At 39.6% G+C, this 27,884-nt stretch overlaps 1 protein-coding gene across 2 annotated transcripts; it reads left to right on the top strand.

Annotated features, from left to right (window-relative positions):
- TATDN3 (TatD DNase domain containing 3) lies at positions 1 to 23,884 on the top strand. 2 transcript variants are annotated; one of them, XM_070591406.1, is made up of 10 exons: positions 1 to 135; positions 2,609 to 2,641; positions 3,851 to 3,924; positions 4,345 to 4,429; positions 13,466 to 13,528; positions 14,471 to 14,580; positions 14,745 to 14,800; positions 16,084 to 16,196; positions 20,457 to 20,534; positions 23,093 to 23,884. In XM_070591406.1, the coding sequence occupies exons 1-10, from the start codon at positions 70 to 72 to the stop codon at positions 23,234 to 23,236; spliced, it is 822 nt and encodes a 273-aa protein (XP_070447507.1). In that variant the 5' UTR covers positions 1 to 69; the 3' UTR covers positions 23,237 to 23,884. The 2 variants fall into 2 exon arrangements, with proteins under 2 accessions (XP_070447507.1, XP_070447506.1); XM_070591405.1 differs by having other exon boundaries at positions 20,454 to 20,534.
- Positions 23,885 to 27,884: the final 4,000 nt, after the last annotated feature.

Here is a 27,884-nt window from a genome sequence, read left to right as displayed (position 1 = left end):
TCGGTCCGCCGCCGCAGCCTCGTTCCGGGTGAGGCCTCGCGGCGAGTGGCGGACTGCGGCGGCGCGGCGATGGGGGCGGTGGGCGCAGGGCTGGTGGACTGTCACTGCCACCTCTCCGCCCCGGACTTTGACCGCGTACGTGTGGGCGCGGCGGGGCCCGTGGGGGCGGGGAGGCCCTCGTCCTTTTCCCTCAGGTTATCTTTGTTCTCCTCCCTTAGGACGAAACCCCAGACCCCCCGCCCCACACACACACACGCTCCTGCCGATGAACCTGTGGAACCTGCTCCCGGCTCCCTACTTAACCTCAGTCTTTCTGATTTTTCTTTCTGATCCCGGGTGGCGGTAAGCCGTCCATCCACAGTGCTTTTACGGTCCGGGTTCCTGGAGGCCTTCCCCCACCTCTCCGTGGCCCGGCTGTTGACGGCTGAAATGCCCCTTTCCCCAGGAGCCCCTGAACCCGGGCTTGCTCCCACACGCCGCGTGCCCCGGTTCTAATGGGAGAGAGAAGCGAACAGAAGAACGCAGCGCACGCGAAATCGGGGTTACGAGACGTTTTACCCGCTACAGTGGAAACTAGAGGCTGATAGTAGAGAACGCAGAGAGGGGTCTGTTGCTAGGGGGGAAAATCTCTGAAGAGGTCACCTTTAAATTAGGACTAGAAACACAAAGAGCCAGCCAAGCCAGGAGGGGGTCTCTGGTGGTGAGGAAAGCAGGCAGGTTGCAGGTCCCCCGCACAGGATAGAATTTGGCGCATTCAAGATGCCAAAAGGCTGGATGGAGCCTGATGAGCCAGAAAGAGAGAGGCGTGGGACAAGACTGAAGAGGTCCGTAGGGACTAGGTGAGGCAGGTCAGTGATGTGGGGACCTGGAATTGGCCACCCCAAGATGTGTCTCTTTGGCATCAGGATTATTTGAGGCTGATTGCTTTTGATAAACTGGGACAGGGAAGGAGGCTAAAAGGTCCCTCCCTCTCTGTACCAGGAAGAAGAAAGAGATGACCTTCTCTCTAGAAACTCTTAATCAATGCCAAAGGCAAGGACTTAAATCTGCGTTTTATTGTGCTTGTCTGGTAACCTCCTGTAACTGACTCCCCCCCCCCCACCCCCCATGTTGGCATTTCTTTAAGGATTAAGCATCTTTCCTTAGGCTAGGAACTGATTGCTGCGCTCACCTGTGATCGCCCAGCTCCAGACGGTAGACTTGCCTCCGGCTACGTCCTCTGAGATAGCAGACCACTACCTGCTGTCCGGCTACGCCCTCTGAGATAGCAGACCACTACCTGCTGTGTCCATCAAGCACTGTGCCGACAGGGCAATCTTGTCACTATTGTGGGAGGGACATTTCAATCACATGTGAAACACCCTGTTTGGGGGTATATAACCACTCTGTGCACCCCACTTCTTTGGTGCCCTTTCTTCCTTCGGGAGGAAAGACCCCGGGACATGGTTCCTCATAAAGCTTTGTTTAATTTTCTCTTGCTATTCTGTCTCATGTGAATTTAATTCGTTCTCCGGCCAGACGAACCCACATTTGGGAAGAGGAAATGTCTTCCTCCCCTACAGTGAGAAGTTTGGATTTCATTAGAAACACAAGGCAGATCCAGTAAAGGGTTTTTGGGGTTTTGGGTTTTTTTTTCAAAAAGGAGAGTGACAAGATCTGATATCCATTTAAAAACTCTTTTGCTGCTGTGTGGCAAAGGGATAGAGGAGAGCAAGAGTGGAAGCCAGAAGACCAGTTTAGGCGCTTTTGCAGTATGTAGACAAGAGATGATGGTGGTTGCAGGGGAGTTTGAGAGAAGCAGATGGATTCAAGGTATATTTTAGAGGTGGCCAGCCCCAAGAGGCAGAATCTATAGTACATGCTGAGGAATTGGATGTGGAGAGGGAGGGAAAGAGAGGACTTGAGGATGCTGTCGGGAGGATGGTGGTGCTGTTTACTGAGACAGGGAAGGCTGAGGTTGGGGAGAACAGGCAGAAGGAATGGATTTGTTGGGGAGAAAACAAAGAGTTATGTTTGGCACATGTTGCAGCCTAATATCTATCCAAGTGGAAATGTCATATAGTTGCTTCAAAATGTGAATTCTGAGTTCAGGAGAGAATTCTAGGCTGGCGATAACTCTCACTAATATAATGATGATATTTAAACCTGTGGATGAGATCACTTAAGGTGAGTACAGAGAGAGGAGCATAGGGTCCAGAAATCAGGTAGAGGACAGAGAGCCAGTTAGGGAGACTGAACATTAGCAGCCAGTGAGAGAGTGGTATTGCAGAAGCCAAGAGTGGGAAATATTTCAGGAAAGAGGAAGGAGTGACAAGTGAGGAGCTGCTGATGCTGCTGAGGGGTAGAGTAAGAGGAGGTCAGAGAAGTGCCCTTTATTCTTTGACAATAACAGTTTCTATTTTAGTGGAGTAAGAACAGGAGCCAGATTTTTCTGAGGGAAAGAAAGAGTAGACAGAAGGTGGGTCAGCGTAGGCTCTTCCCTTTCCACCAGCCTGTTCCTCGCTATCTTTGTCGTTCTTTGTGGTGCCTCAACCGCATTGATGTTACTCAGCCAACGAGCAGTTACTTATTCATCTCAGATAATTGTGATTACTTACCCTTGTTTTAGGATCTGGACGATGTGTTGGAAAAAGCCAAGAAAGTAAGTTAATAACTATAATAGCCCTTTTTGTTTGTTTTCCTACTAATTTCAAGCTAAAACAGCTTGAAATTCAGATATACTGTATTGATGTCACTTCAGTAATAATAAGTTGATAATAAGTAGCATTTATTAAGTATTTACTGTGTGCCAGGCACTGAGCTAAGCCCTTTCTGTACTTTATCTCGTTTAACGTTTAACAACAAGCCTCTGGAGGAACTTCTATTTTCTAGCTAACTATCCCGATTTTATAGAGGTTTATAAACTTTATAAATTAAGGCCTAGAGATTAATAATTAGTCCAAAGACACACTGCTAGTACAGTGATATAAACTAGATATTCTGAATGCAAAACATGTTCCCACAGCCACCATGCTTACCAGCAACAGGGAACATTGATCCATCTATCAGTTCTTAAATTACCATTATTCTGGAGAACTTGGATAAATGATAGAAGCTTTCTGAAAGATTTTGATTTGTTTGAGAAAAAGTTACTAATTTTTGAAAGTGTTTATGAAATTCATTATAACGAGTATTTTGCTGTCTTCCCAAAAGTGATAGTCAGAAGCGGTTGCCATGGGGCCGGCCCCGTGGCCGAGTGGTTAAGTTCGCGCTCTCAGCTACGACGGCCCAGAGTTTTTCTGGTTCGGATCCTGGGCAAGGACATGGCACCACTCATCAGGCCACGTTGAGGTGGTGTCCCATGTGCTACAACTAGAAGGACCCACAACTAAAATATACAACTGTATACTGGGGGGATTTGGGGAGAAAAAGCAGAAAAAAAAAAAGATTGGCAACAGTTGTTAGCTCAGCTGCCAATGTTTAAAAAAAAAAAGGTTGCCAATACATTTTTATATACAGCCATCTTTCACTATGGCAGCTTAATTAGGAGCAGGGGCTTTGGAATTACACACGCCTAATGATCTTGGGCAAGTTATTTACTCCATCCAAAACTCTGTCTCCTGATCTGTACAACGGATTACAGCAATGCCTACCTCATAGGGTTGTGTAGATTAAATGAGGTAACATTTATATTCACTGAACATGGTGCCTGAAACATGATAAGTACTCATTGGTATCCATTATGATTATATTGATGGAGTCTGGCTGAGCAAGGATAACTAAACGCACAGAAAACTTTACAATTTTATTTAACTATATTAGATATACATATAGTTTGAGACTCTAACTATTCTATTCTTCTTTGTTTCAGGCCAATGTTATGGCCCTTGTGGTGGTTGCTGAACATTCAGGAGAATTTGAAAAGATTATGCAACTTTCAGAAAGGTATTACTGGGCCGGCCCTGGTGGCCTAGTCGTTAAGTTCAGCGTGCTCTGCTTTGGCAGACCGGGTTTGGTTCCCTCTTGTGGACCTACACCACTCTCTTAGCAGCCATGCCATGCTGGTGGCCCACAGACTAAAAAATAGATGAAGATTGACACGTATATTAGCTCAGGGCAAATCTTCCTCAGCAAAAAAAAAAAAAAAGAGTACTACTTATTAAGCATTTAAAGAGTTGTTAATAAGGACACACTTATGATGTCATATTTATAATATGAAAGACCATACATTTTTAAAGAGAATGAAAAGGAAAAATCATATTAACACAGCCCTAAAAAGAAATTCTTTTCTACTTGTTCTTTAGAGTAACATTGTAGTCTACTTGTCTAGTACTCGTGCTTTCTTAATTCATTCTACATTTTTAGGTATAATGGGTTTGTCCTGCCATGCTTGGGTGTTCACCCTGTTCAAGGACTTTCACCAGAAGACCAAAGAAGTGTCACATTAAAGGTAACAGGCGTATAAAACAAGAACCATAAAAAAATGATAGTACCTGTTGACTCAGTAATCCTCTTCTTTTTGATTTATATTCTAACGAAATAATCCAAAAGAAGGAAACTCTACCTTCTTTCACAAAGATATTTGTTGCAGAATTATTTGTAATAGAGAAAAAGTAGAAACAGCCTAGAGGTTCAGAAATAAAGGAATAATAAGTTAACTTGTAGAGTGTTAAAAATAATACATTTCTAGAAAATGAGGATTATAAGGTTTATGTAGCAACATGGAAAACATTTGCAATTTAGTGTAGGGAGAAAAGTAGGATACCAAATGATTTGTTTGCTGTGAATGACATCCATGTAAAAATGTATTCTATAAGGAAAAGACTGGAGAGGAAAAAACACAGAAACGATAGTAGCTGTGATGATCTGATAGGATTAAAGGTGACTTGTTTTCGCATATTTTTATCATGTCATATTACTTTTTTTTTTTGGATGTACATCATATTTCGAATTCTGTATACATTACATCATGTTCACCACCCGAAAACTAATTATAGTCCACCCCCTCACATGTGAGCCTAATCACCCCTTTTGCCCTCCCCCCCCCCCTTCCCATATGGTAACCACCAATCCAATCTCCAATGCTATGTGTTTTTTTGTTGTTGTTTTTATCTTCTACTTATGATTGAGATCATATGGTATCTGACTTTCTCCCTCTGACTTATTTCACTCAGCATAATACCCTCAAGGTCCATCCACGTTGTCACAAATGGCCGGATTTCGTCATTTCTTATGGCTGAGTAGTAGTCCATTGTGTATAAATACCACATCTTCGTTATCCATTTGTCCCTTGATGGGCACCTAGGTTGCTTCCATGTCTTGACTATTGTGTATAATGCTGCAATGAACATAGGGGTGCAAGTATCTTTATACCTTTGTGTTTTCAAGTTCTTTGGATAAATACCCAGCAGTGGAATAGCTGGATCGTATGGTAGATCTATCCTTAATTTTCTGAGGATACTCCATACTGCTTTCCATAGTGGCTGCACCAGTTTGCACTGCCACCAGAAGTGAACAAGTGTTCCCTTCTCTCCACATCCTCTCCAACATTTGTTGTTTCCTGTCTTGTTAATTATAGCCATTTTGACCGGAGTGAGGTGATACCTCATTGTAGTTTTGATTTGCATTTCCCTGATAGCTAATGATGTTGAGCATCTTTTCATATGCCTGTTGGCCATCCGTATATCTTATTTGGAGAAATCTCTGTTCAGATCTTTTGCCCATTTTCTAATTGGATTGTTGGTTTTTTTGTTGTTGAGCTGTATGAGTTCTTTGTATATTTTGGGTATTAACCCCTTATCTGATATGTGGTTTGCAAATGTCTTCTCCCAGTTGTTAGGTTGTCTTTTCGTTTTGTTGATGGTTTCCTTTGCTGTGCAGAAGCTTTTTAGTTTGATGTAGTCCCATTTGTTCATTTTTTCTTTTATTTCCCTTGCCTGGTCAGACATGGGACTAGAAAATATGCTGCCCAGACCGATGTCAAAGAGCATACTGCCTATGTTTTCTTCTAGAAGTCTCATGGTTTCGGGTCTTAATTCAAGTGTTTAATCCATTTTGAGTTTATTTTTGTGCATGATTTAAGGTAATAGTCTACTTTCATTCTTTTGCACGTGGCTGTCCAGTTTTCCTAACACCATTGAGGAGACTCTCCTTTCTCCATCGTATGCTCTTGGCTCCCTTGTCGAATATTAGCTGTCCATAAACTTGTGGGTTTACTTCTGGGCTCTCAATTCTGTTCCATTGATCTGTGTGTCTGTTTTTGTGCCAGTACCATGCTGTTTTGATTACTATGGCTTTGTAGTATAATTTGAAATCAGGGAGTGTGATACCTCCAGTTTTGTTCTTTTTTCTCAGTAATCCTTTGGCTATTTGGGGTCTTTTGTTGTTCCTAGAAATTTTAGGATTCTTTGTTGTATTTCTGTAAAGAATGTTGTTGGAATTTTGATAGGGATTGCGTTGAATCTGTAGATTGCTTTAGGAAGTATGGACATTTTAATGATATTAATTCTTCCAATCCAAGAGCACGGAATATCTTTCCATTTCTTTGTGACTTCTTCAATTTCTTTCAACAATATTTTATAGTTTTCGGTGTACAGATCTTTCACCTCTTTGGTTAAGTTTATTCCTAGGTATTTTATTCTTTTTGTTGCAATTGTAAATGGGATTGTATTCTTAATTTCTCTTTCTGCTACTTCGTTGTTAGTGTATAGAAACGCAACCAATTTTTGTATGTTGATTTTATATCCTGTGACTTGACTGTATTCCTTTACTATTTCTAAAAATTTTTTAGTGGAATCTTTAGGGTTTTCTAGATATAAAATCATGTCATCTGCAAAGAGTGACAGTTTCACGTCTTCTTTTCCAATGTGGATCCCTTTTATTTCTTTTTCTTGCCTGATTGCTCTGGCTAGGACTTCCAATACTATGTTAAATAAGAGTGGTGACAGTGGGCATCCTTGTCTGGTTCCTGTTCTTAGAGGGATAGCTTCCAGTTTTTCTCCATTGAGAATATTTGCTGTGGGTTTGTCATATATGGCCTTTATTATGTTGAGGTATTTTCCTTCTATACCTGTTTTATTTAGAGTTTTTATCATAAATGGATGCTGTATCTTATCAAATGCTTTCTCTGCATCTATTGAGATGATCATGTGATTTTTATTCTTCATTTTGTTAATATGGTGTATCATGTTGATAGATTTGCGGGTGTTGAACCATCCCTGCATCGCTGGAATGAAACCCACTTGATCATGATGTGTGATCTTTTTAATGTATTGTTGTATTCGATTTGCTAGTATTTTGTTGAGGATTTTTGCATCAATGTTCATCAGCGATATTGGCCTGTAATTTTCTTTTTTCGTGTTGTCTTTGTCTGGTTTTGGTATCAGGATAATGTTGTCTTTGTAGAAGGAGTTAGGAAGCCTCCCCTCCTCTTCAGTTTTTTGGAAGAGTTTGAGAAGGATAGGTATTAAGTCTTCTTTGAATGTTTGGTAGAATTCACCAGGGAATCCATCTGGTCCTGGACTTTTATTTTTTGGGAGGTTTTTGATTGCTGTTTCGATCTCCTTACTGGTGATCAGTCTATTCAAATTTTCTACATCTTCTTGGTCCAGTTTTGGAAGGTTGTATGTTTCTAAGAATTTATCCATTTCTTCTAGATTATCCAATTTGTTGGTGTATAGCTTTTCATAGTATTCTCTTATTATCTTTTGTATTTCTGAGGTGTCCGTTGTAATCTCTCCTCTTTCATTTCTGATTTTATTTATTTGAGCCTTCTCTCTTTTTTTCTTGGTGAGTCTAGCTAAGGGTTTGTCAATTTTGTTTATCTTTTCAAAGACCCAGCTCTTGGTTTCATTAATTTTTTCTTTTTTTTTTTTTTATTCTCTTTCGTTTTTTTCTGCTCTGATTTTTATTATTTTCTTCCTTCTGCTGATTTTGGGCTATGTTTGTGGTTCTTTTTCCAGTACCTTTAGGTGCACTTTAAGATTGTCTATTTCAGATTTTTCTTCTTTGTTGAGGTAGGCCTGAATTGCTATAAACTTCCCTCGTAGAACCGCTTTTGCTGTATCCCACAGATTTTGGCATGTCGTGTTTTCGTTTTCATTTGTCTTCAGGAATTTTTTGATTTCTTCTTTGATTTCTTCATTGACCCAATCATTGTTCAGTAGCGTTTTGTTCTATCTCCATATTTTTGTGACTTTTCTGGCTTTCTTTCTGTAGTTGATTTCCAGTTTCACACCTTTGTGGTCAGAAAAGATGCCTGGTATTATTTCGATCCTCTTAAACTTATTGAGACTTGTTTTGTGGCCTAATATATGATCGATCCTGGAGAATGTTCCATGGACATTTGAAAAGAATGTGTATTCTGTGGTTCTTGGATGGAATGTTCTGTATATATCTATTAAGTCCATCTGGTCTAATATGTCCTTTAAGGCCAGTGTTTCCTTATTGATCTTCTGTTTGGATGATCTATCTATTGGTGTAAGTGGAGTGTTAAAGTCCCCTACTATTATTGTGTTACTATCTATTTCTCCTCTTATGTCTGTTAATAATTTCTTTATGTATTTAGGTGCTCCTATGTTGGGTGCATAGATATTTACAAGTGTAATATTTTCTTGTTGGATTGTTCCCTTTATCATTATGTAGTGCCCGTCTTTGTCTCTTATTACAGTTTTTGTTTTAAAGTCTATTTTGTCTGATATAAGTATTGCTACCCCCGCTTTCTTTTCTTTGCCATTTGCATGGAATATCTTTTTCCATCCTTTCACTTTCAGTTTGTGAGTGTCTGTAGGTCTGAAGTGTGTCTCTTGTATGCAGCATATACATGGGTCTTGTCTTTTTATTCAGTTGGCCACCCTATGGCATTTGATTGGAGCATTTAGTCCATTGACATTTAAAGTAGCTATTGATAAATATGTATTTATTACCATTTTGTCACTTTTTTTTTTCTGGGTGTTTTAGCAGTTCTTCTCTGTTCCTTTCTTTTTCTCTTGCTCTCTTCCCTTGTGGTTTGATGGCTATCTTTAGTAATATGTTTGATTTCTTTTGTCTTACTTTTTTTCCTGCTTGTTATAGGTTTCTGATTTGTGGTTACCATGAGGATCCTATTTAATATACTATGTATATAACAGTCTATATTGAGTAGATAGATTCTTTAGGTTGACATCTTTCTAAAAGCTCTACTTTTTCACTCCCCTCCCCCCGCATTATGTTTTTCACATCATATATAGTCTCTTGTTTAGTGTGTGTCTATTCATTACCCTCTTATCATTGAAATAGGTGATTTTAGTACATTTGTCTTTTAACCTTCATATTATCTTCACAGGTAGTTGATCTGCTGCCTTTACTATATTTTTACCTTACAAGTGATTTTATTGCCTGGTATTTTGTTGTTGTTTTGGGTTTTTTTGATAATTTTTTTATCTCTATTTGTGATCATTGCTTTCCCACTTAAACAAGTCCCTTCAGCATTTCTTGCATAACTGGTTTCTTGGTGATAAGCTCCTTTAATTTTTGCTTGTCTGGGAAACTCTTTATCTCTCCTTCCATTCTAATGACAACCTTGATGGATAGAGTATTCTTGGCTGTAGGTTTTTTCCTTTTAGCACTTTATTATATTTATTTATTTTTGAGGAAGATTAGCCCTGAGCTAACTACTGCCAGTCCTCCTCTTTTTGCCGAGGAAGACTGGCCCTGAGCTAACATCATGCCCATCTTCCTCTACTTTATATGTGGGACGCCTACCACAGCATGGCGTGCCAAGCGGTGCCGTGTCCACACCCGGGATCCAAACCGGTGAACCCGGGCCTGTGAGAAGTGGAACGTGCGAACTTAACCGCTGCGCCACTGGGCCGGCCCCTCCTTTTAGCACTTTAAATATGTCGTGCCATTCTCTTCTCGCCTGTAGGGTCTCGACTGAGAAGTCCACTGATAGCCTGATGGGCTTCCCTTTATATGTCACTTGTGGCCTTTCTCTTGCTGCTTTTAGGATTCTCTCTTTGTCTTTAATTTTGGACATTTTGATTATAATATGTCTTGGTGTGGGCCTCTTTGGAGGGCTTTGGTGGGCTTTGTTTGGAGCTCTCTGTGCTTCCTGAACTTGGATGTCTGTTTCCTTCCTCAGGTTAGGAAAATTTTCCTCTATTATTTCAACAAATAAATTTTCTGCTCCTTTGTCTCTCTCTTCTCCTTCTGGGACCCCTATAATCCGAATGTTAGCACACTTGATATTATCCCAGAGTTCCCTTACACTGTTCTCATTCTGTCTAATTCTTTTTTCTCTTTTCTGTTCTGCTTGGGTGATTTCCTCTAATCTTTCATCTAGCTCGCTGATCTGTTCTGCTTCCTCTACTCTGCTATTGAGTCCCTCTAGTGAATTTCTCATTTCGAGTATTGTATTCTTCATTTCTGATTGGTTCTTTTTTATATCTTCCAGTTCTTTGCTGATGTGCTCACTGTGTTCATCCATTCTTCTCCGCATATCTGTGAGCATCCTCATGATATTTTGTTTGAACTCTTTGTCGAGGAGGTCGCTAGTTTCTGTTTCACTTAATCCTTTTTCTGGGGTTTTCTACTGTTCTCTTGCTTGGAAAGTATTCCTTTGCCTCCTCATTATGGCTCTTTCTCTGTGCTATTTTCTTTGTAGTAGGTGAGTCGACTATGTCTCCTGATCTTGGAGAAGTGGCCTTATGTATGAGATGCCTTATGAGGCCCAGCAGTGTGCTTCCCTGTCGTCACCAGACCATAAGAACCAGGAGTGACCCCTTTGTGGGCTACTTGTGTCCTTCTGCTGTGGCAGGGTTGCTCCCACTGCAGGTACCCAGGGAGTCTGATCTTTCCTTCCCTGGCCAGCTGTTTGTAAATCCGGGTTGGGGGGCCTCAGGACTGTTGGCTACAAAGTCTATCAGCACTCTCTTATTGCAGTGTTCCTCTTAATTGGGTTGGTACCCAGTGTAGCTGGTTGCTAGGCTCAGGGGCTTACAGTTGTGATAGGCCTGAGGCCAACAAGGCTGTTGTCAGTTCTCTTAGGAGTGCAGCTGAGTGGGGCTGGCCCTTGGCATGGGGGCACTCAATTGTTTCAGGCTTTGGAAGGTGGGGCTGATCCTTTTTATGGCTATTTGTGAAGCACAAGTCTTCTGCTACTGATAAGCCTCACCCCCCCACTGGACCACATACACTGTCAACACAGTCCTGGTCCATGCACCCTTCTCAACCCCCTGGAGTGTACCCTGATGCCACACTGCAGAGGCCCCCACCTCTCCACCAGGGCCACCCACAGTTCACCTGGTCCTCACACAGGCCCTGCCCCACAGAGGCAGACACCCTTGCCTGCCTGTAGAGGACCAAGGCACCCAGTTAATGCAGGCTGAAAAGTAGCCTGAGGGCTTGCTCTTAGGAGGGGCCAGTCCCTAGAGCGGGTTGCCTGCCCTGGCTGAACTGGATTAAATCTGTGCTCTAGTGGGCATGGCAGACCCCTGGGCTAACAGGCCAAGGGATGAACCTCAATGGCCCCCACTGGGTGTCGTATCAGCACTCCTGGACCAGCTCAGAACAATGGCCCCCACCAATGTCTCAGTTTCCAAAGAGGTCCCGTCTCTCACCAAGATGCCCCCAGAGCCCACCAGGTGAGTCTCGTTTCACCAAAGGACTGCCAGCCTTCTCTCTGGTGATTTTAGTTTGCTGCAATGAGTGAGTTTGTGCGTGGGCCCTTTAAAACCCGGGTCTTTTTTATTTCGGCCGATAGCTTTTCTGGGGGTGTCCCCGCTGCAGTCAATAGCCAGCAAAGCAAGACAGTAAGACCCTAGTCTCAGTTGGGCTGAGTCCAAAGGATGCTTATAGCAGTATCGGCCCCTGCTCTGGACCTCACTCCTCCAGGGAGGGCTGTGTACCTTAGGGTGGCTCCCGCCTGGCCAGCTGAGAAGCTCCACTGCTCCCAAAGGTGGCTTTTTTCCTCTCCAGCAGGAGTTACTGCCTCTTCTGCCTTCGTCAGGACTGTCTCTTATCTTGGGGGTTCTTATCCAGCTTTCAGTTTTCAATCCAGGGTAATTCTTCCAAAAATTGTTGTATCCTGGTTGTGTTTGTGGGAGGAGATGAGTTCAACGTCTGCTCACACCGCCATCTTGACAAGATCTCTCATATTACTTTGATAAGGAGCTATAAAATATCCAGAAAAAAGAAAGGTACAAATTCATAGATGCAGTACTATAAGGGAACAGATGAGTTCAAGTGCACAGTATCTTCTTTGAACATAGAACCATCACTATAGGAGTGCTCTCGATCCATTAAACTGCATTGCTTTTATACTCTCTCTAAAAAAATCCTACCCACAAGGTCTCACTGACTCACAACAGTCAATATGTCTTACATTTCATGCTTGCCTCCTGACTCAGCATCGGGGAGGTGCTTTATCACATCATGGGATTGATAGCCCTATTTTGAAGATGTGAAGACTTTTCGTTACCTATAAAAAAATTAAGATATGAGGGCTATCATTTTTTATAATAATGAATCTGTATTCCTACATTAGGATACCCAAGGGATACCCTTGCTAATTTTGAAACAAAATTACTTTTAATTCACTTCAGGTTAGAATAAATGCCTATCCTGTAGCTCTCCTGAGGTGTCAGGTTAGAAAAAATTAGCTGAATTGCTAGAGAGTTACAGTTCCCAAAATGTCGGGGATCATAGCAGAACAGCGTTTCTTTCATTTATGTAGAGATTTATAATACATATTTCTTTAGTCAGTCAACACGTGTTTACTGAGTACCTACAGCATTCCAAGTACTGCTCTAAGCACCGTAGAGTGGGATTCCCGTCATGGAAGCTAGATTCTAGATGGGGGCAGACAGACATCAACAGTTAGATACATGAACAGGAAAACTTTCGGGAGCAGTAAGAGCTTTGAAGGCAATAAACCAAGATTATATAATAGGGGGTTGTGGATGCTGGTTCTTAGATTGTGTAGTCAAGGAAGGCCTCTCTGAAGCCATGACTTGTGAACTGCAACCTGAATGCTACAAAGGAATTGGCCGTGCAGGGGCTGGCCTGGTAGCACAGTGGTTAAGTTCGCATGTTCTGCTTCGGCAGCCTGGGGTTCGCCGGTTTGGATCCTGGGTGCAGACCTACGCACCGCTTGTCAAGTCATGCTGTGGTAGGCATCCCACATATAAAGTAGAGGAAGATGGGCACGGATGTTAGCTCAGGGCCAGTCTTCCTCAGCAAAAAAGAGGAGGATTGGCAGCAGATGTTAGCTCAGGGCTAATCTTCCTCAAAAAAAAAGTCATATTCTTCTAAGTTGAATGGATGTGGAATTTTTCTACTTGTTTCCATTAAAGAAGGATTATTATTCCTAGTTCCTCAACTGATTAAAGGTATTGAATGTATGTAAAGGACCCAGTATATAGCATAGTGCCTGACATATAATAAGGGTTTATAAAGTGTCAGTTTCCTTCTCCTTTCATTTTAACAAGTTTATTTTTGTCTCTCCTAGGATTTGGATGTAGCTTTGCCCATTATTGAGAATTATAAGGATCAATTGTTGGCAATTGGAGAGGTAAATACCCTATAGCTGATGAGTGACTGCTAGTGCAGGCTTTCATATGATGTATAAAATAGTCCTTAATTCGGTGTTGGTGATAACTAACTTGGGTAATTACGTTCCTCCTGTTGAGCTAAATGAAAATTTGTTGATACTTCCTCAGTAAGCAAAAGAACGTAGGGATGAAACAATAGAAAGCCTCATTCTAGGCTCATGTTAATCGGAGAAAACTACTTTAATAACATTTCTATATACTTTGCTTTTTTTTTTTTTGCTTTTGCTTAAATATAAGTCATCTCTCTGGTTAGTTAAAATAGCATATACAAACATATTTAAATAGGCCAAAGTTTGTAATTAAATAACATTTTTAGCTTCAATTATATTTGTAAAACATTTTTATCACTTGGTAATAAATTCCACTTCTAATTGAAGATAAAAGATAAGACTAACACTTAAATTCAGAATACAGACTATAGCGATGCGTGCTGAAATAGTACCAGGGGAAGCAGTCATCTGTAACCGTCACTGTCCAATGTGGTGACCACATGCAGCTGTTGAGCACTTGAAATGTGACTAGTATAAACTGAGCTGTGCTATAAATGTAAAACACACAGAGGATTTCAAACTCTTTTCAAACCTCCAAAAAAAGAATGTGAAAGAAGTCAGTGTTTTATATTGATTATGTGTTGAAAGAATAATATTAGTATATAATAATAATTATAATGTTTTGAATATATTTGATTAAAATTATTTATTGGATTAAAAGTATGTTGTTGAAATTAATTTCACCTGTTTCTTGTTAGTGTTTTTAATGTGGCTACTACAAAATGTAAAGTTATATTTGTGGCTTGCATGTATGGCTCCCATTATATTTTTATTGGACGGTGTAGCTCCATAGTCCATCTTTTGGGGACTGTGTACATAAACATGTACTTCTGTTTTATTTTTCTGTTATAGGTTGGACTAGATTTCTCTCCCCGATTTGCTGGCACTGATGAACAGAAGGAAGAGCAAAGACAAGTCCTAATCAGACAGGTCCAATTAGCCAAAAGACTAAATTTGCCTTTGTAGGTTAATTAATCATCTTTCTATATTAATAGCTATAGAGCACATTAAATAACAGTTCTCCTGAAGTAGAACTCCACATTTATTTTTCTCTCAATTACTTTATTACAACAAAAATAATATTTTCAGATTAAGTACTTAAAAGGAATTTTTTTTTGTTAAACAGAAATGTTCACTCACGCTCAGCTGGAAGACCCACCATCAGCCTCTTACGTGAGCAAGGTATTTAGGTTCCTGAGAGAAATGTGCCTAATGTTTAAGTTTGACAATTGCAGTCCACGTTCTTGTAGAGCAAGCTAGACTTTTAAAGGGAAGGGAATGAAGTAAGGGTGGAGGTGGAAATCAACTAAGGTGATTTTGCAAGTCAGCCTACTGTTTATAAGGTTTTCAGTGTGATGATGCTATTTATCAGGCCAGGATAGAGCAAATGAAAAATTGGATCAAGTTATTTATATTCCTTAATTTAAAAGTTATTAGAAGCAGTTTCTTAATCAGCTTAACTAGCTGATTAATGAGAGAGTGGAAAAAATAAAGCCAATACAATCACATTGGGTTACTGTTTTGCATTTTTTCTGGCTGCATCTTCTGGCTTCAGAAGATGAGGTAATACGGATTGTGGCCATCATACATAAAATGCACTGTCATCTTCACCAGTTGTTCCTAATGGAAAAATATAGCATTACATTCCAGACTTTTTGAAGTGCTGTCCACAGTGAGAAATATACTTTATTTTGAGACTCAGTATGTAAACATACAGAAAACAGAAAAGTTTAACAAGCAGGATATCTATGTGTATGTATGTATAAGCATATATAACTGTGGGTGTGTATGCACACACACACGTATAAACACATCCTGGTCGGTTGTGATCTACTAAATTGATTTCCTAACTCATAGTTGTAATCCACTAATGGTCACACCTACCGTTTGAAAAAGCAGTATGAAACAGTGAAGTAAATATAATTGCCTGCAACTAGAAAGCATTGCATTTCTCAGTGATGAGTACTGAACCCTTCTGGAATCACTGAGAGCATGATTTTTATGCAGGCTTAGCTGCCATCCTTTAAGAACTGGAGGTGATTTTATGAAGCCAACTCTACCTATTGAGTTTGTGAGTCATTTAGCTCCTCATTTTTTCTTCCACTAGCGTTCTTGTTAAGGACTATTTGACTGCTTAAAACCCTCCTATTAGGAACAATAATTTAATAGTTCACAAACTTCTGGAAAAGATTTGATGGTACAGGAAGTTGAAATAATTGTTTAAAAGTTTATATTTCAATTTTATTTAATTTTATTCTGAAGATTAAGAATTTGCTATGTTTTTATTCTACAGTGTTTGAACACTACATTTATCCACCCATTAGAAGTCATAGAACCTCATCTTTATATCATAATGACCAACGTTTAGTTAGAATTTCTGATTTCTGTTGCTCAATTTGACTAACGGGAATACCTCTCGTTAAGGAAATAAAATGGAACTCTGACTTATCTTTAATTCTTGAGAGGTGCTGACAAAGTCCTGCTACATGCATTTGACGGTCGGCCATCTGTAGCCATGGAAGGAATAAGAGCTGGGTACTTCTTCTCAATTCCTCCTTCTATCATAAGAAGCGGACAGGTAAATTCTTTCATTAAACCTCATCTTACACTTTGTGAAATACGCTTTAAAAGATAAGCTTTTATTACGTACTTGTGATACTATTCTAGTTACATTAGAAAAATTAATCCTAGGTCCCTACATCACACTTATGTAAAAATTAGCTCAAAATGGATCAAAGACCTAAAAAAACAGCTACAATTATAAAACTCTTAGAAGAAAACAGATCTAAACCTTTGTGACCTTGGATTAGGCAGTGATTTCTTAGATATGACAGCAAAAGCACAAGGAACCAAAGAAAAAATAAATAAATTAGACATCATCAAAATTTAAAACTTCCACAATAAAAGAGGTTTTTAACCTTTATGCTTCAAAGAACACTATCAAGAACAGGAAAAGATAACCCATAAAAAAAATTTGGAAATCATATACTATCTGATAAGAGCCTAGTAACCAGAATATATGAAATACCATTATAACTCAGCAATAAAAAGACTACCCAATTAAACAATGAGCAAAGGAATTAAATAGATATTTCTCCAAAGAAGACCTGCAAATGGCTAATAAGCATGTGAAACGATGCTCAACATCATTAGCCAATATGGAACTGCAAATCAAAGCCAAAATGAAGTATCACTTCATACCCACTCAGTTTGACAGTTCCTGAAAAGAGTAAACATAGAGTTACCATATGACCCAGCAACTCCACTCCTAGACAGATCCTCAAGAGAGGTGAAAACATATCCACACACGAACTTGTACGTGAATGTTTATAGTAGCATTATCCATAATAGCCAATAAGTGGAAATAACCCATATGTCCATCAAATGAAATGTCACTCAGTCCTAAAAAGGAATGAAGTTCTGATTCATGCTAAAACATGGATGAACCTTGAAAGCATTATGCTAAACAGCCAGACACAAAAGACCACATGTTGTATCAGTCCATTTATATGAAATGTCCAGACTAGGCAAATCCATAAAGACAGAAATTAGATTAGTGGTTGCCAAAGGTGAGGAAAACAGAAGTGACTCTTAACTGGTGGGGGGTTTCTTTTTGGGGTGATGAAAATGTTCTGGAATTAGATAGTGGTGACGATTATACAACCTTGTGAATATAGTGAAAACCATGAGTTGTATACTTTCAAAAGGTGACTATTATGGTATGTGAATTATATCAATAAAAAATGAAGCAGAAACTAATCTTAGATAATTTACCATATTTCATCAATTTTAAGATGCCTGGGGGCCAGCCCGGTGGCATAGCAGTTGAGTGCACATGTTCTGCTTCCGTGGCCCAGGGTTCGCCAGTTCAGATCCCTGGTGTGGACATGGCACGGCTTGTCAAGCCATGCTGTGACAGGTGTCCCACATATAAAGTAGAGGAAGATGGGTGTGGATGTTAGCTCAGGGCCAGTCTTCCTCGGTAAAAAGAGGAGGATTGGCAGCAAGTGTTAGCTCAGGGCTAATCTTACTCAAAAAAAAAAAGGACGCTTCTTTTTTCTTATTATGTATGAAATTGAGATACTTGTTGCATCAATAGCACCTTAAATTCTATGAAATACAGTAAGTTGTCTACCAGTATTCAAAAACTAACATAAGTAAAGAAAGTATAGAATTGAGGTGTAGCCAAAAAATTTTTTAATGTCTCCAATAGCAATCCTTTATCTGTTTTATTGTTTTTTGAATTGTAGTTTTTAAAGTCAGGTTTATTGAGGAATATATCTATAGTGATTCACCCTTTTTAGGTATCCATTTCTGTACGTTCTGACAAATGTACACTGTCTTGTAACTACCACCACATTCAAGATAGAGAATATTTCTACCATCCCAAAAAGTTGCTTTTGTGCCTTTCTAGTAAATTGCTCCCTCCACCCCTAGTCCCTGGCAACCACTGATCTGATTTCTGTCCCTACAGATTTGCTTCTTCTAAAATGTCGTATAAGTGACATCATTTATATAGGCTTTTGAGTCTGGCTCCTTTTATTTAATCCTTTTGGATTCGTCCCTATTGTTGGGTGTATAAGTAGCCCATTCATTTTGATTACTGAATGACATGCATATGGATGTTCCACAGTTTATCCGTTTACCAGTTGAACCTTTGGAGTGCTTCCAGTTTGGGGCTATTGTGAGTAAAGCTGCTATAAACAGTCACGTACAGATCTTTGTTTGCACATGTATTTTCATTTCTCTTGCGTTAGTACCTAGAAGTGGTATTGCTGGTCGTAAGGTAAGTGTGTATTTACCTTAATAAGAAACTCAAACTGATTTCCAAAGTGGCTGTACCATTTTGAGTTCCCACTGGCAATATGGCAAAGTTTTGGTTCTGCATCCTTGCCAGCACTTGGTGGTGTGATTTTTTTAACTATTCTAATACACGTGTAGTCACATTCATTGTGGTTTTTATTTGCATTTCCTCAATGGCTGATGATGTTTAAAAACATATCTTTTCATGTGCTTATTTACTATCCATACATCCTTATCTCTTTAATGAAATTCTGTTCAAGTATTTTGCCCCTTTTATTTGGATTGTTTTCTTATTATTGAATTGGCAGAGTTCTTTTTCCTGGATGCACGTCCTTTCTCTGCTGTGTGTTATGCAAATACCTTCTCTCAGTCTTTTATTTTTCTAACAGTGTCTTTCAAAGAACAGAAGTTCTTAATTTTGATGAGCTACAGTTAATATTTTCTTTTAGGATTTGTACTTTAATGTCATATGTAAGAAATCTATCGTCTACAGCCATACCACCCTGAACGTACCTGATCTCGTCTAAGAAATCTATCTAACTCAAAGTCACAAAGATTTTCTCTTATGTTTTCTTCTAGAAGATTTATAGATTAATTTTATATTCAGGTCTGTGATCTATTTTGTATATGAGATATGAGTCAAGATTATTTTTGCCTATAAATGTCCAGTTCCAGTACAATTTGTTGAAAACACCATCATTTCTCTCTTAAATTACTTTAGCACTTTAAAAAATAAATAAATTGGCCATGTATCTGAGTCTGTTTCTCATTTTTCAGTTCTGTTCCATTGACATATGTCTGTCCTTAGGCCCGTATCAAACTATCATGATTACGTTAGATTTATATTAAGTTTTGAAGTCAGATAGTTGGAGTCCTCCAGTTAGTTCTTTATTTTCAAAATAGTTTTGGCCATCCTAAGTCCTTTGCTTTTCCATATATATCAGAATCAGCTTCATGATTTCTACGAAAAATGCTGGCTGGGATTTTTATTGGGATTGTATTGACTCTGTAGATCAATTTGGGGATAATTGACATGAACACAGTGTATCTCTTTATTTAGATCTTTGGTTTTTCTCATCAATGTTTTATAATTTTTGACATAAATCTTCTTACATAAATCTTCTTACACATGTATAGTTAATTTAGATTTAGTTAAATTTGAAAAGTATTTCATAGGTTTCATTGTGTTTTAAATGGTACTGGTTTTAAAATTTTCTTACCAATTATTCATTGCTAGTATATAAAAATAGAATTGGTATAAAACTCATTGAGGGGCCAGCCCTGTGGCTGAGTGGTTAGGTTTGTGTGCTCTGCTTCGGCGGCCCAGGATTTCACAGATTCGGATCCTGGGTGTGGACATGGCACTGCTCATCAAGCCATGCTGAAGCAGTATCCCACATGCCGCAGCTAGAAGGACCCACAACTAAAAATACACAGCTATGTACCGGGGGGCTTTGGGGAGAAAAAGGAAAAATAAAATCTTTTAAAACATTTAAAAAATAAAAAACTCATTGAGTTAATTGCTTTCCTTACAATCCAATCAGAAAATCATAAACAAGAAAATAAAACCATCTACCTACCACCCAACCTGACATTTAAAATGTGCATATGAGCTTTGGGTTTATAAACCTGAAGCCTTGAGTGACGTAAAGTGGGTGGTTGAAGGAAATGCTGAGTGTGGTGGTGGAGAACCAACGGAAGCCTCTTCCTTGGGTCTCTCAGTGGACGTGCGAATATCAGATGTTTGGCTTTCTTGCTGGGTGCACCTCGTTTTTTGCTGTTAGTTACCACTCCTTGGATCCCTGGAGGCTTTGGATAATTTGGGGCAGTGAATGTTTCTATTTAATCTGTTAGAAGTGGAATGATGGGAACAGAGTGAACGTTTATTAATTGAATATTAAAGCATGAATTTTGGGTTCTTGCAGAGTAGGATTCCTTGGCATGTTCTTTGTCATGGTTTAATGCTCCTTTTTTTTTTCTTTTGTCTTTGTTTCTCATGTTTTAAACTTACTAGCTTTCTCTTTTCTTTAAGAAGCAGAAACTTGTGAAACAGTTGCCTTTAACTTCAATCTGCTTGGAAACAGATTCACCTGCCCTAGGACCAGAAAAACAGGTAAATTTTCCAATTTCTACATTATTTAGATTGTATCTTTCCTTTGAGCTATTTTTAGTTTAGCTCTGTTTCTCTTTACAGTGTAAATACATTGGAATCCTGTTTTAATTCTAGGTTGAGAGGTTATGTTAACTTAATTTCAGGTCTTTTCTAAATATAACTGTTGTGCTACAGAATATTGTTTGATATGGGCCATATCCTAATTTATGTAATGAGAGCCAGACCAGTATAGTAAAAAGCTCAGTGTCTCAAGTCAGAAAGACCTGAATTCAAATCCTGTCTCTGCTACCCACTAGCTGTGTGACTTTGGGCAAGTTACTTAATCTCTCTGAAACTGTTTCTTATAAAATGTGAACAAAGTAGTAAGAAAATATTTTAAAGTATGACAGTGAGGATTAAGTGAAATAATGTATGTGAAAGTACCTAGCAGTATCTGATATGTATTAGATGCTGAATAAATGTTTATTTTTCTTCTTTTAATTAGCATGTTATAATGAGGCTCTATTTCCTTCAGTACAAGTATTGATATAGTCATAGATTTCTGTGATCTTTGCTGTACATTTTGTTATTGTAGGCCACAGAGTCATATTTTAAATATTGCTACTACTTTAAATTATTTTCTGAAAGAAAGCCACAGTATCTGCTTTATTTGCTGTAGACAGTACGTATTGCAGTCACCTCCCAATGTGTAGCTTACTAAGGCCCTAACTTCCCATCAGATCTGTGTCTCTGTGCCTCCCAGATTCAGAGGACTGGCGCTCAAGATTCAGAGGTTTGGGAGCAGTGGTGATATGATTGCTAATAAACTATGATTATTTGTGATTGCAGTGTGAGTTTTGTTAATTAATGTCCAATTAGTTACATATTTTTATACATTGGCTGTTGTAAGGATGTAGAAGACAGGAATGAGAAAATAGATGTCACAACTCCAGTTATTTTTTTGTTTGGATGTAGAACAGAATGGTACAAAATTACCTTCTTGCTCAGTGTAAAATAGAAGGAAAAGGACGTAGCATTTTTTTCCCTAAACAGAAATGAATTTCAAATGCTGTTGTAGCTCAGTTTTATATTTCTATTTAGTTGATTTGACAAAAATTGTGAGTTTCTGGTATGGTGATTTGCACACAGTAGATACTCAAAAATATTTATTGAATAAATGAGTTCTTTAGCTGACTATGCTCTTTGTTAAATAAACTATGTTTGTTCTAGAAAATTAGAAAACACAGAAAATCGTAAACAAGAAAATAGAACCATCTACCACTAAAAGGTTACCACTGTGATACAGTGTTTAAGAGCATAAACGCTGATGTCAGATTGCTCGGGTTTAACCTCAGTCAGGCTACTTACTAGCTGCTTAGGATCCCTTCTTATCTACAAGAAAAGGATGCTAATAATAATTGCACTTATCTCATAGAGTTATTTTGAGGATTGCATGAAAATTTCCATGAAAACTTTAGAACAAAACCTCACCCACAATAAGCACTAACTAAATGTAAGTTCTTATGTCCTTCCAGACATTTTTATATCCATATATATATATATACATATATATTTTTTATAAAAATAGAATTAGCCTGAATACATTGTTTCATAACTTGCTTGTATGTGGTGAACATCTGTATATGTCAATAAATATGCTTTTCCTCATCATGTTTAATAATTGCATAATATTTCAGTGTGTGAATGTGGCCATAATATATTTTACTTAATGTTGTCAATTAGGTTATTTCCAACACAGTCTTACAAACAATGTGATAAATGGCCTTGAACATAAATCTTGGTGCACATTTTTTGTTGTTGTCTTAAGCTACATTATCAAGGTTATTTTTTTAACCTTAACAGTTATCTTAATCCTCTGAACGTTATTATCCTGAGTATCTAACTTATAATAATAATGATGATAACATATTTCATCAAACCTACATGCTACTGATTGTAGATGCGTCAGTGTTTTGTGACCATTAAGAAAGAAAAAAACACTGCCAATTATACTATGACATGCCACTAAATTTAAGTAAAATATTTATCATTTCCAGAGATGTTAAAATAGGGGGGAAATGCATCTTAGAATCAGTGAAATGCCAGTACATAATCTATTTAGTCTTCCAGACACACGATGGCATTTCTTGAGTCAAACTGTAGTTTAGCCTTTGAGGTGAAGGGGCCAAGCAGCCGAACAGCGACCTTTACAAGCGCTCACTTAAGCAACAAACCAAAGGACAGTTAGTTAATCCAGCAGTCAGGCCGGTCACCAAGTGTTCGCTACTTGCAGACTGCTCTGTCTGCTGGGTGCTGGGACCTCGATTGTTAGTACCCCAGGGCTCTTTTCAAGAACAACATAGACTTAGAATCCATGTTGTAGCCATAGCTTTTAAGCTGGAGTTCAGGGCCTTCTCCCCAGCCTTGCTTCCCTTCCCCCCCCTCACTCCCTCAACAAAAAAAAGAAAGCTCATCAGTTGTTTTTACCAACTCATTTTTTTCTGTTTTATCTGTGGTCTCCAAGAATTGCTCCCCTTGGGTGTCATATTTGATTTAGTGTCTGCTTTGTTCTGTTGCAGGTACGGAATGAGCCCCAAAACATCTCCATTTCAGCAGAATATATTGCCCAGGTGAAAGGGATCTCGGTGGAAGAAGTTATAGAAGTGACCACACAGAATGCATTGCGACTGTTCCCCAGGCTTCGGCGCCTGCTCCAGAAATAGCTTCAAACCAAATCGACTGCAGGGCCAGCGTTTGAGAAGAAGAAGAGTTCTGATTAAGAGTCAACTGCAGAAGCCGTTATTTAGGGATGCAGAGGATCGTAATTTTAGAGAAATATTTCTCTTAGCAAAACGCTGGGCTTGGATTCTGAAACCCTGGGCTCTAATTCCACCTTGCGCCGCTTTTCAGTTAACAGAGTCCTGACAGGGGTTTGGGAAATGCCGCTGCTTCTTACCTTGCCCCATTGAATAGAACCAGTGTGTGATCGGAAACCATTCTTGCTGGCAAAGGTGCTCCAACAGGTAAGGAATAAGTGCTGCTGTGATGACGTGGAAGAGGCTCAAGGTTGGCCCTTCCCCACTTGTTTTACTTCCCATAGGATTTGTCCAGTGAAAGGAGGGCGTCTGGTTTCTTATCAGAAATCTCTTTTCTGAGTTTGTAAAACTGAACTTGTAATACTTTTAACTGGGAAAATGTATACGGTTTTCATTTCGAGCTTAGATTTTGATTTACTGAGGCTGGTGGTTTGTATACTCACCATTAGATACCAAGTCCAAGAATTTAGTTAATAAACTGGTTTTAAGTTCCAGTCTGAATTTTGTCACATGTTTAAGATATAAATAGCTTTATTAAAAATGTATTTAACTTTTTTTGCATGCAGTAATATTTTATATTTTTAAGTTTTGAAAATCTTTGGTGTATGGGACCAGCCCCCTGGCCGAGTGGCCCAGGGTTTTGCCGGTTCAGATCCTGGGCACGGACTTAGCACTGCTCATCAAGCCATGCTGAGGTGGCATCCCACAGAGCACAACCAGAAGGACCTACAAGTAGAATAGACAACTATGTGTTGGGGGTCTTTGGGGAGAAGAAGAAGAAGAAAAAAAAGATTGGCAACAGATGGTAGCTCAGGTGCCAATCTTTAAAAAAAAAAGTCTTAGGAGTAAAAAGAGTGCTGTGGATGGATGGTGGTGATGGTAGCACAACAATGTGAATGTACTTGATGCCACTAAACTATGTACTTAAAAATTATTAAGATGGTAAATTTTATGTTATGTGTATTTTACCACATTTTTAAAAAATCTTATGTGTAGTTTACCAGGTGTTATGATCCATACCAAAACCTGAGTATTTCATTTTGTTAAGTTATATAAGCAGCAAATACTGGAAAAAGTATCTGTCATAGAAAAAAATTAACTTCCTAAAAAGCAAAGTGATTTTAAATAATCTTCAGTATTTTGAAATCAATTCACTTACGGAAGAACCAGAACTAGTTCTGGGGCAGATTGTCCAAACTAAACTAGACTAGCTAAGAAGCACAATAGTGCACTTTGTGAGCTGCTTACCCACCCATCAGTCATGACAGGTGAAATTCCTGTTAAAACCAGACTCGAGCTCTCTTTCAACTCGCTATTCTTTTGCCTATTTCCTACCTCCTCTGCCCACATTCCCTTTGTCAAAGTCTCGCCTTAAATCCTTAAGTATCCAAATTAAATGACCTCGCCTTGCCTGATCACCCCAGCCAGGCACCATCCCTTCGTCTAAGCTGTGCAGTCATTTTCTTCATTTGTCCATCATTTTATTTGTTTCATTTATCATACAAACAGTTACTGAGCCCCTCCTATGGGTTGCCCGCTGGTCTAGGTCTCTAGGCTCCAGAGAGGAAGAAGATAGGATCCTTCCTTCAGTTCACAGTTTAATAAAGATCGACAAGTAGACAGATAATTTCAAAGCAATGTGAGCAGTACTATAGTAAAGGAAGGATGAAGTGCTGGAAAGCCTGTCTGATGACTCTCACCACAGATGCGTGTTTGCTAGAGGTACCTTGGGTGTGTTTTTGCCTCAAATGTTGCACACCTTTTGAGAACACCCCAACTTTTTTGTTTTTGCATCTTCTACATGGCCTGAAACAAGGCTTGCAGTATCATATGCTCTCACATATCTTTATTTAAATAAGTGAGTGGAGGCAGTAAGTTCAACTGACTGTAGTTGAGAGTCAGTTATTTCGTCTTTCAGCCTACCCTCTGAAATGGATATTAGATCTTATGTACCTTTTCACTGGGGTTTTTTTGAATTGCATATTTTTCTCCTCTAGCCTGTAAATGTATTAAATACTGTCCAAAGATTTCCTAATGGTAAACATTCTGAAAAAATGACTAAACTCTTGGTCTGGGGTCCAGCCCTGTGGTGTAGTGGTTAAGTTTGCATGCTCCACTTCAGTGGCCAGGGGCTTGCTTACAGGTTCGGATCCTAGGCACCAACCTACACCACTCATCAAGCCATGGTGTGGTGGCGTGCCACATATGAAATAAGGGAAAATGGGCACAGATGTTAGCTCAGGGCCAATCTTCCTCACCAAAAAAGAGGGAAAAACTCTTGGTCTGGAAAAACAAATCTTATTGCATTCAATAGGAATGCCCTCCCTACCAGCTGAAAGGCAAAAAGGGCCTTTTTTCCCTGCTTGTGAGTATATGGTGACCTTCCTTTCTAAAAGAAACATTTCTTATTCCAGCTCTTGTCCTTTTTTATCCTAGTAAGAATCAGATGGAATTGTAGCATTCTTTAAATAAAAAAATAAAAATTAATATCAGCTCTTTTCTTCATTATGATGCAACCAAGAGTTGATGTGATCACTTTGCTGGTTTCTCCCTCTCTCTGGTTCATCACTTGTCTACCATGATCATCCTCCTTACTCTTGCTGTTGGTGTTTCCTTCCCCTCTCGGCTCCCTCTTCTAAACTAAACATATGTATTATACTGTTTAACCTGGAGTATTTAAAAACAAATTACACACAATGTTAGCACCAGCACAATTTCTGAATATAGCAGGTACTGAGGATTTGTTGAAAGAAGATATTCTAGATTGAAATTAAAGTGAATAACCAATCTGTACCCCTACGAAAATTCAAATTAGCATATTTACGATGTATGTGGAGAAAAGGGAACCCTCATACACTGCTGGTGGGAATGCAAACTGGTACAGCCACTATGGAAAACAGTATGGCAATTTCTCAGAAAACTAAAAATTGAAATACCATACGGTCCAGCTATCCCACTACGGTGCCTGAAGCCTAAGATTCCTTCTAGTCTGGAATTCAGCCTCTAGAGAGGATCCTGTCACCCGGTTTTGACTGGAAGGCTCATTCAATCGCAGCTAGAACAGTGGTTCTCATTCCTGGCTGCACCTCAGAATTTCCAGGGGAGCTTTTAAAAAATTCCAGTGTCTAGAGCCCAACCCACATTATTCAAATGAGAATCTCTGGAATCATGGCCTGAGGAAAGGGATTTTTTAAAAGCTCACCAGATGTTCCCAGGGTGCAGCCAGAGTTGAGAAGCATGTGCTAGAAAATGGAGTGACTCATTCAAGAAAGGGATTTGTGAGGGTGCCTTAAAACACAGTGCTTCTCAAACTTCAGTATGTATATAAGTCATCTGAGGATCTTGTTAAAAGACAGATTCTATTTCGGGAGATCTGGGGTGAAACCTGGGACTCTGCATTTCAAAAAAACACTCCCAGGTGATGCTGATGCTGCTGGTCCATGGGCCACACTTTGAGTAGCAAGGCAAAAGCAAGGACTTCAGTGAGCTTATGGAACGTATTCCATGACTTGTTTTTGCCTGCATACTACTTGCATGGCAGAGTTCAGTTTGCTTTAGATGAGGTAGTCAGTAAAGGCCTCTGAAGAGGTGATGTGCTAGTGGAGGTGCTACAGGCTGAGGAGGAGCCAGATCTGAGAATGGGGAAAGAGCATCCCAGGCAGAGGGAGGAGCAGAAATGTCAGGGCCCTAAGACAGGAGAGACTCACTTTTGAGGAGCTCAACTGCCTGTGTTATGTTTGGTTTGTTTCATTGATGGGAAAGATAACTTTAAAAAAGGAGATGTCTTGGGCTGGCCTGGTGGCATGGTGTAGTGGTTAAGTTCGCAAGCTCAGCAGCCCAGGGGTCGCAGGTTCAGATCCTGGGCGCGGACCTAGCACTGCTAGTCAACCGATGCTGTGGCGGCATCCCACGTAAAATAGAGGAAGATTGGCACAGATGTTATCTCAGCACAATCTTCCTCACCAAAAAAAAGGCGATGCCACAAGCCATCCTTGCCTGATACATCACCTTGAAACCAGTTCTTGAAATAGAAAATCAGGAAAGTCTGTCACCGTGTGTTCAAGGCAAAAGAGAGTTGAGTCCCAAGACTCAAACTTTGGGTGAGTCTAATTCCAGGATGATACCTGTGGTTCAGATTATTCTCTAGAACAGCCTCACAGACTCATGAGTGAGGAAGAGGGGCCTCCCATAAAAGAGAGGAATAGTTTAAAAGAGCTTTTGCACTAAAACCTCCAAGAGAAACTTCCTCAGATCCTCTAGTCTCTGCTCCTCCTCTGGCGCTTTAAGAGCTAGTTCACCCATCCGTCACGCTGTAGAAAAGACAGAGAAGTGCAGGTTTGGGCAACACTTTCACAGCTGAGTGTCCTCAAACCCGCCCACCCGCACCCCTTCCATCCCTGGATTCACCATCCAGCCCTAGCATTGCCTCAGCCCTTCTTGTTCGGGAGGTCTCACTTGGTGGCAGTGTCCTGCTTCCGATGGCTGCTTGGCTCCTGATTCTGCGTGGCCCCTCCCTTTGGACACATCTGCCGTGCCAGCACAGACATGGAGTTCC

This window comes from Equus przewalskii, chromosome 23, assembly GCF_037783145.1.
Source record: "Equus przewalskii isolate Varuska chromosome 23, EquPr2, whole genome shotgun sequence".
Lineage (NCBI taxonomy): Eukaryota > Metazoa > Chordata > Mammalia > Perissodactyla > Equidae > Equus > Equus przewalskii.
Note: the sequence above shows the minus strand (reverse complement) of the source record. Positions and strands in the feature narration are given on the sequence as shown.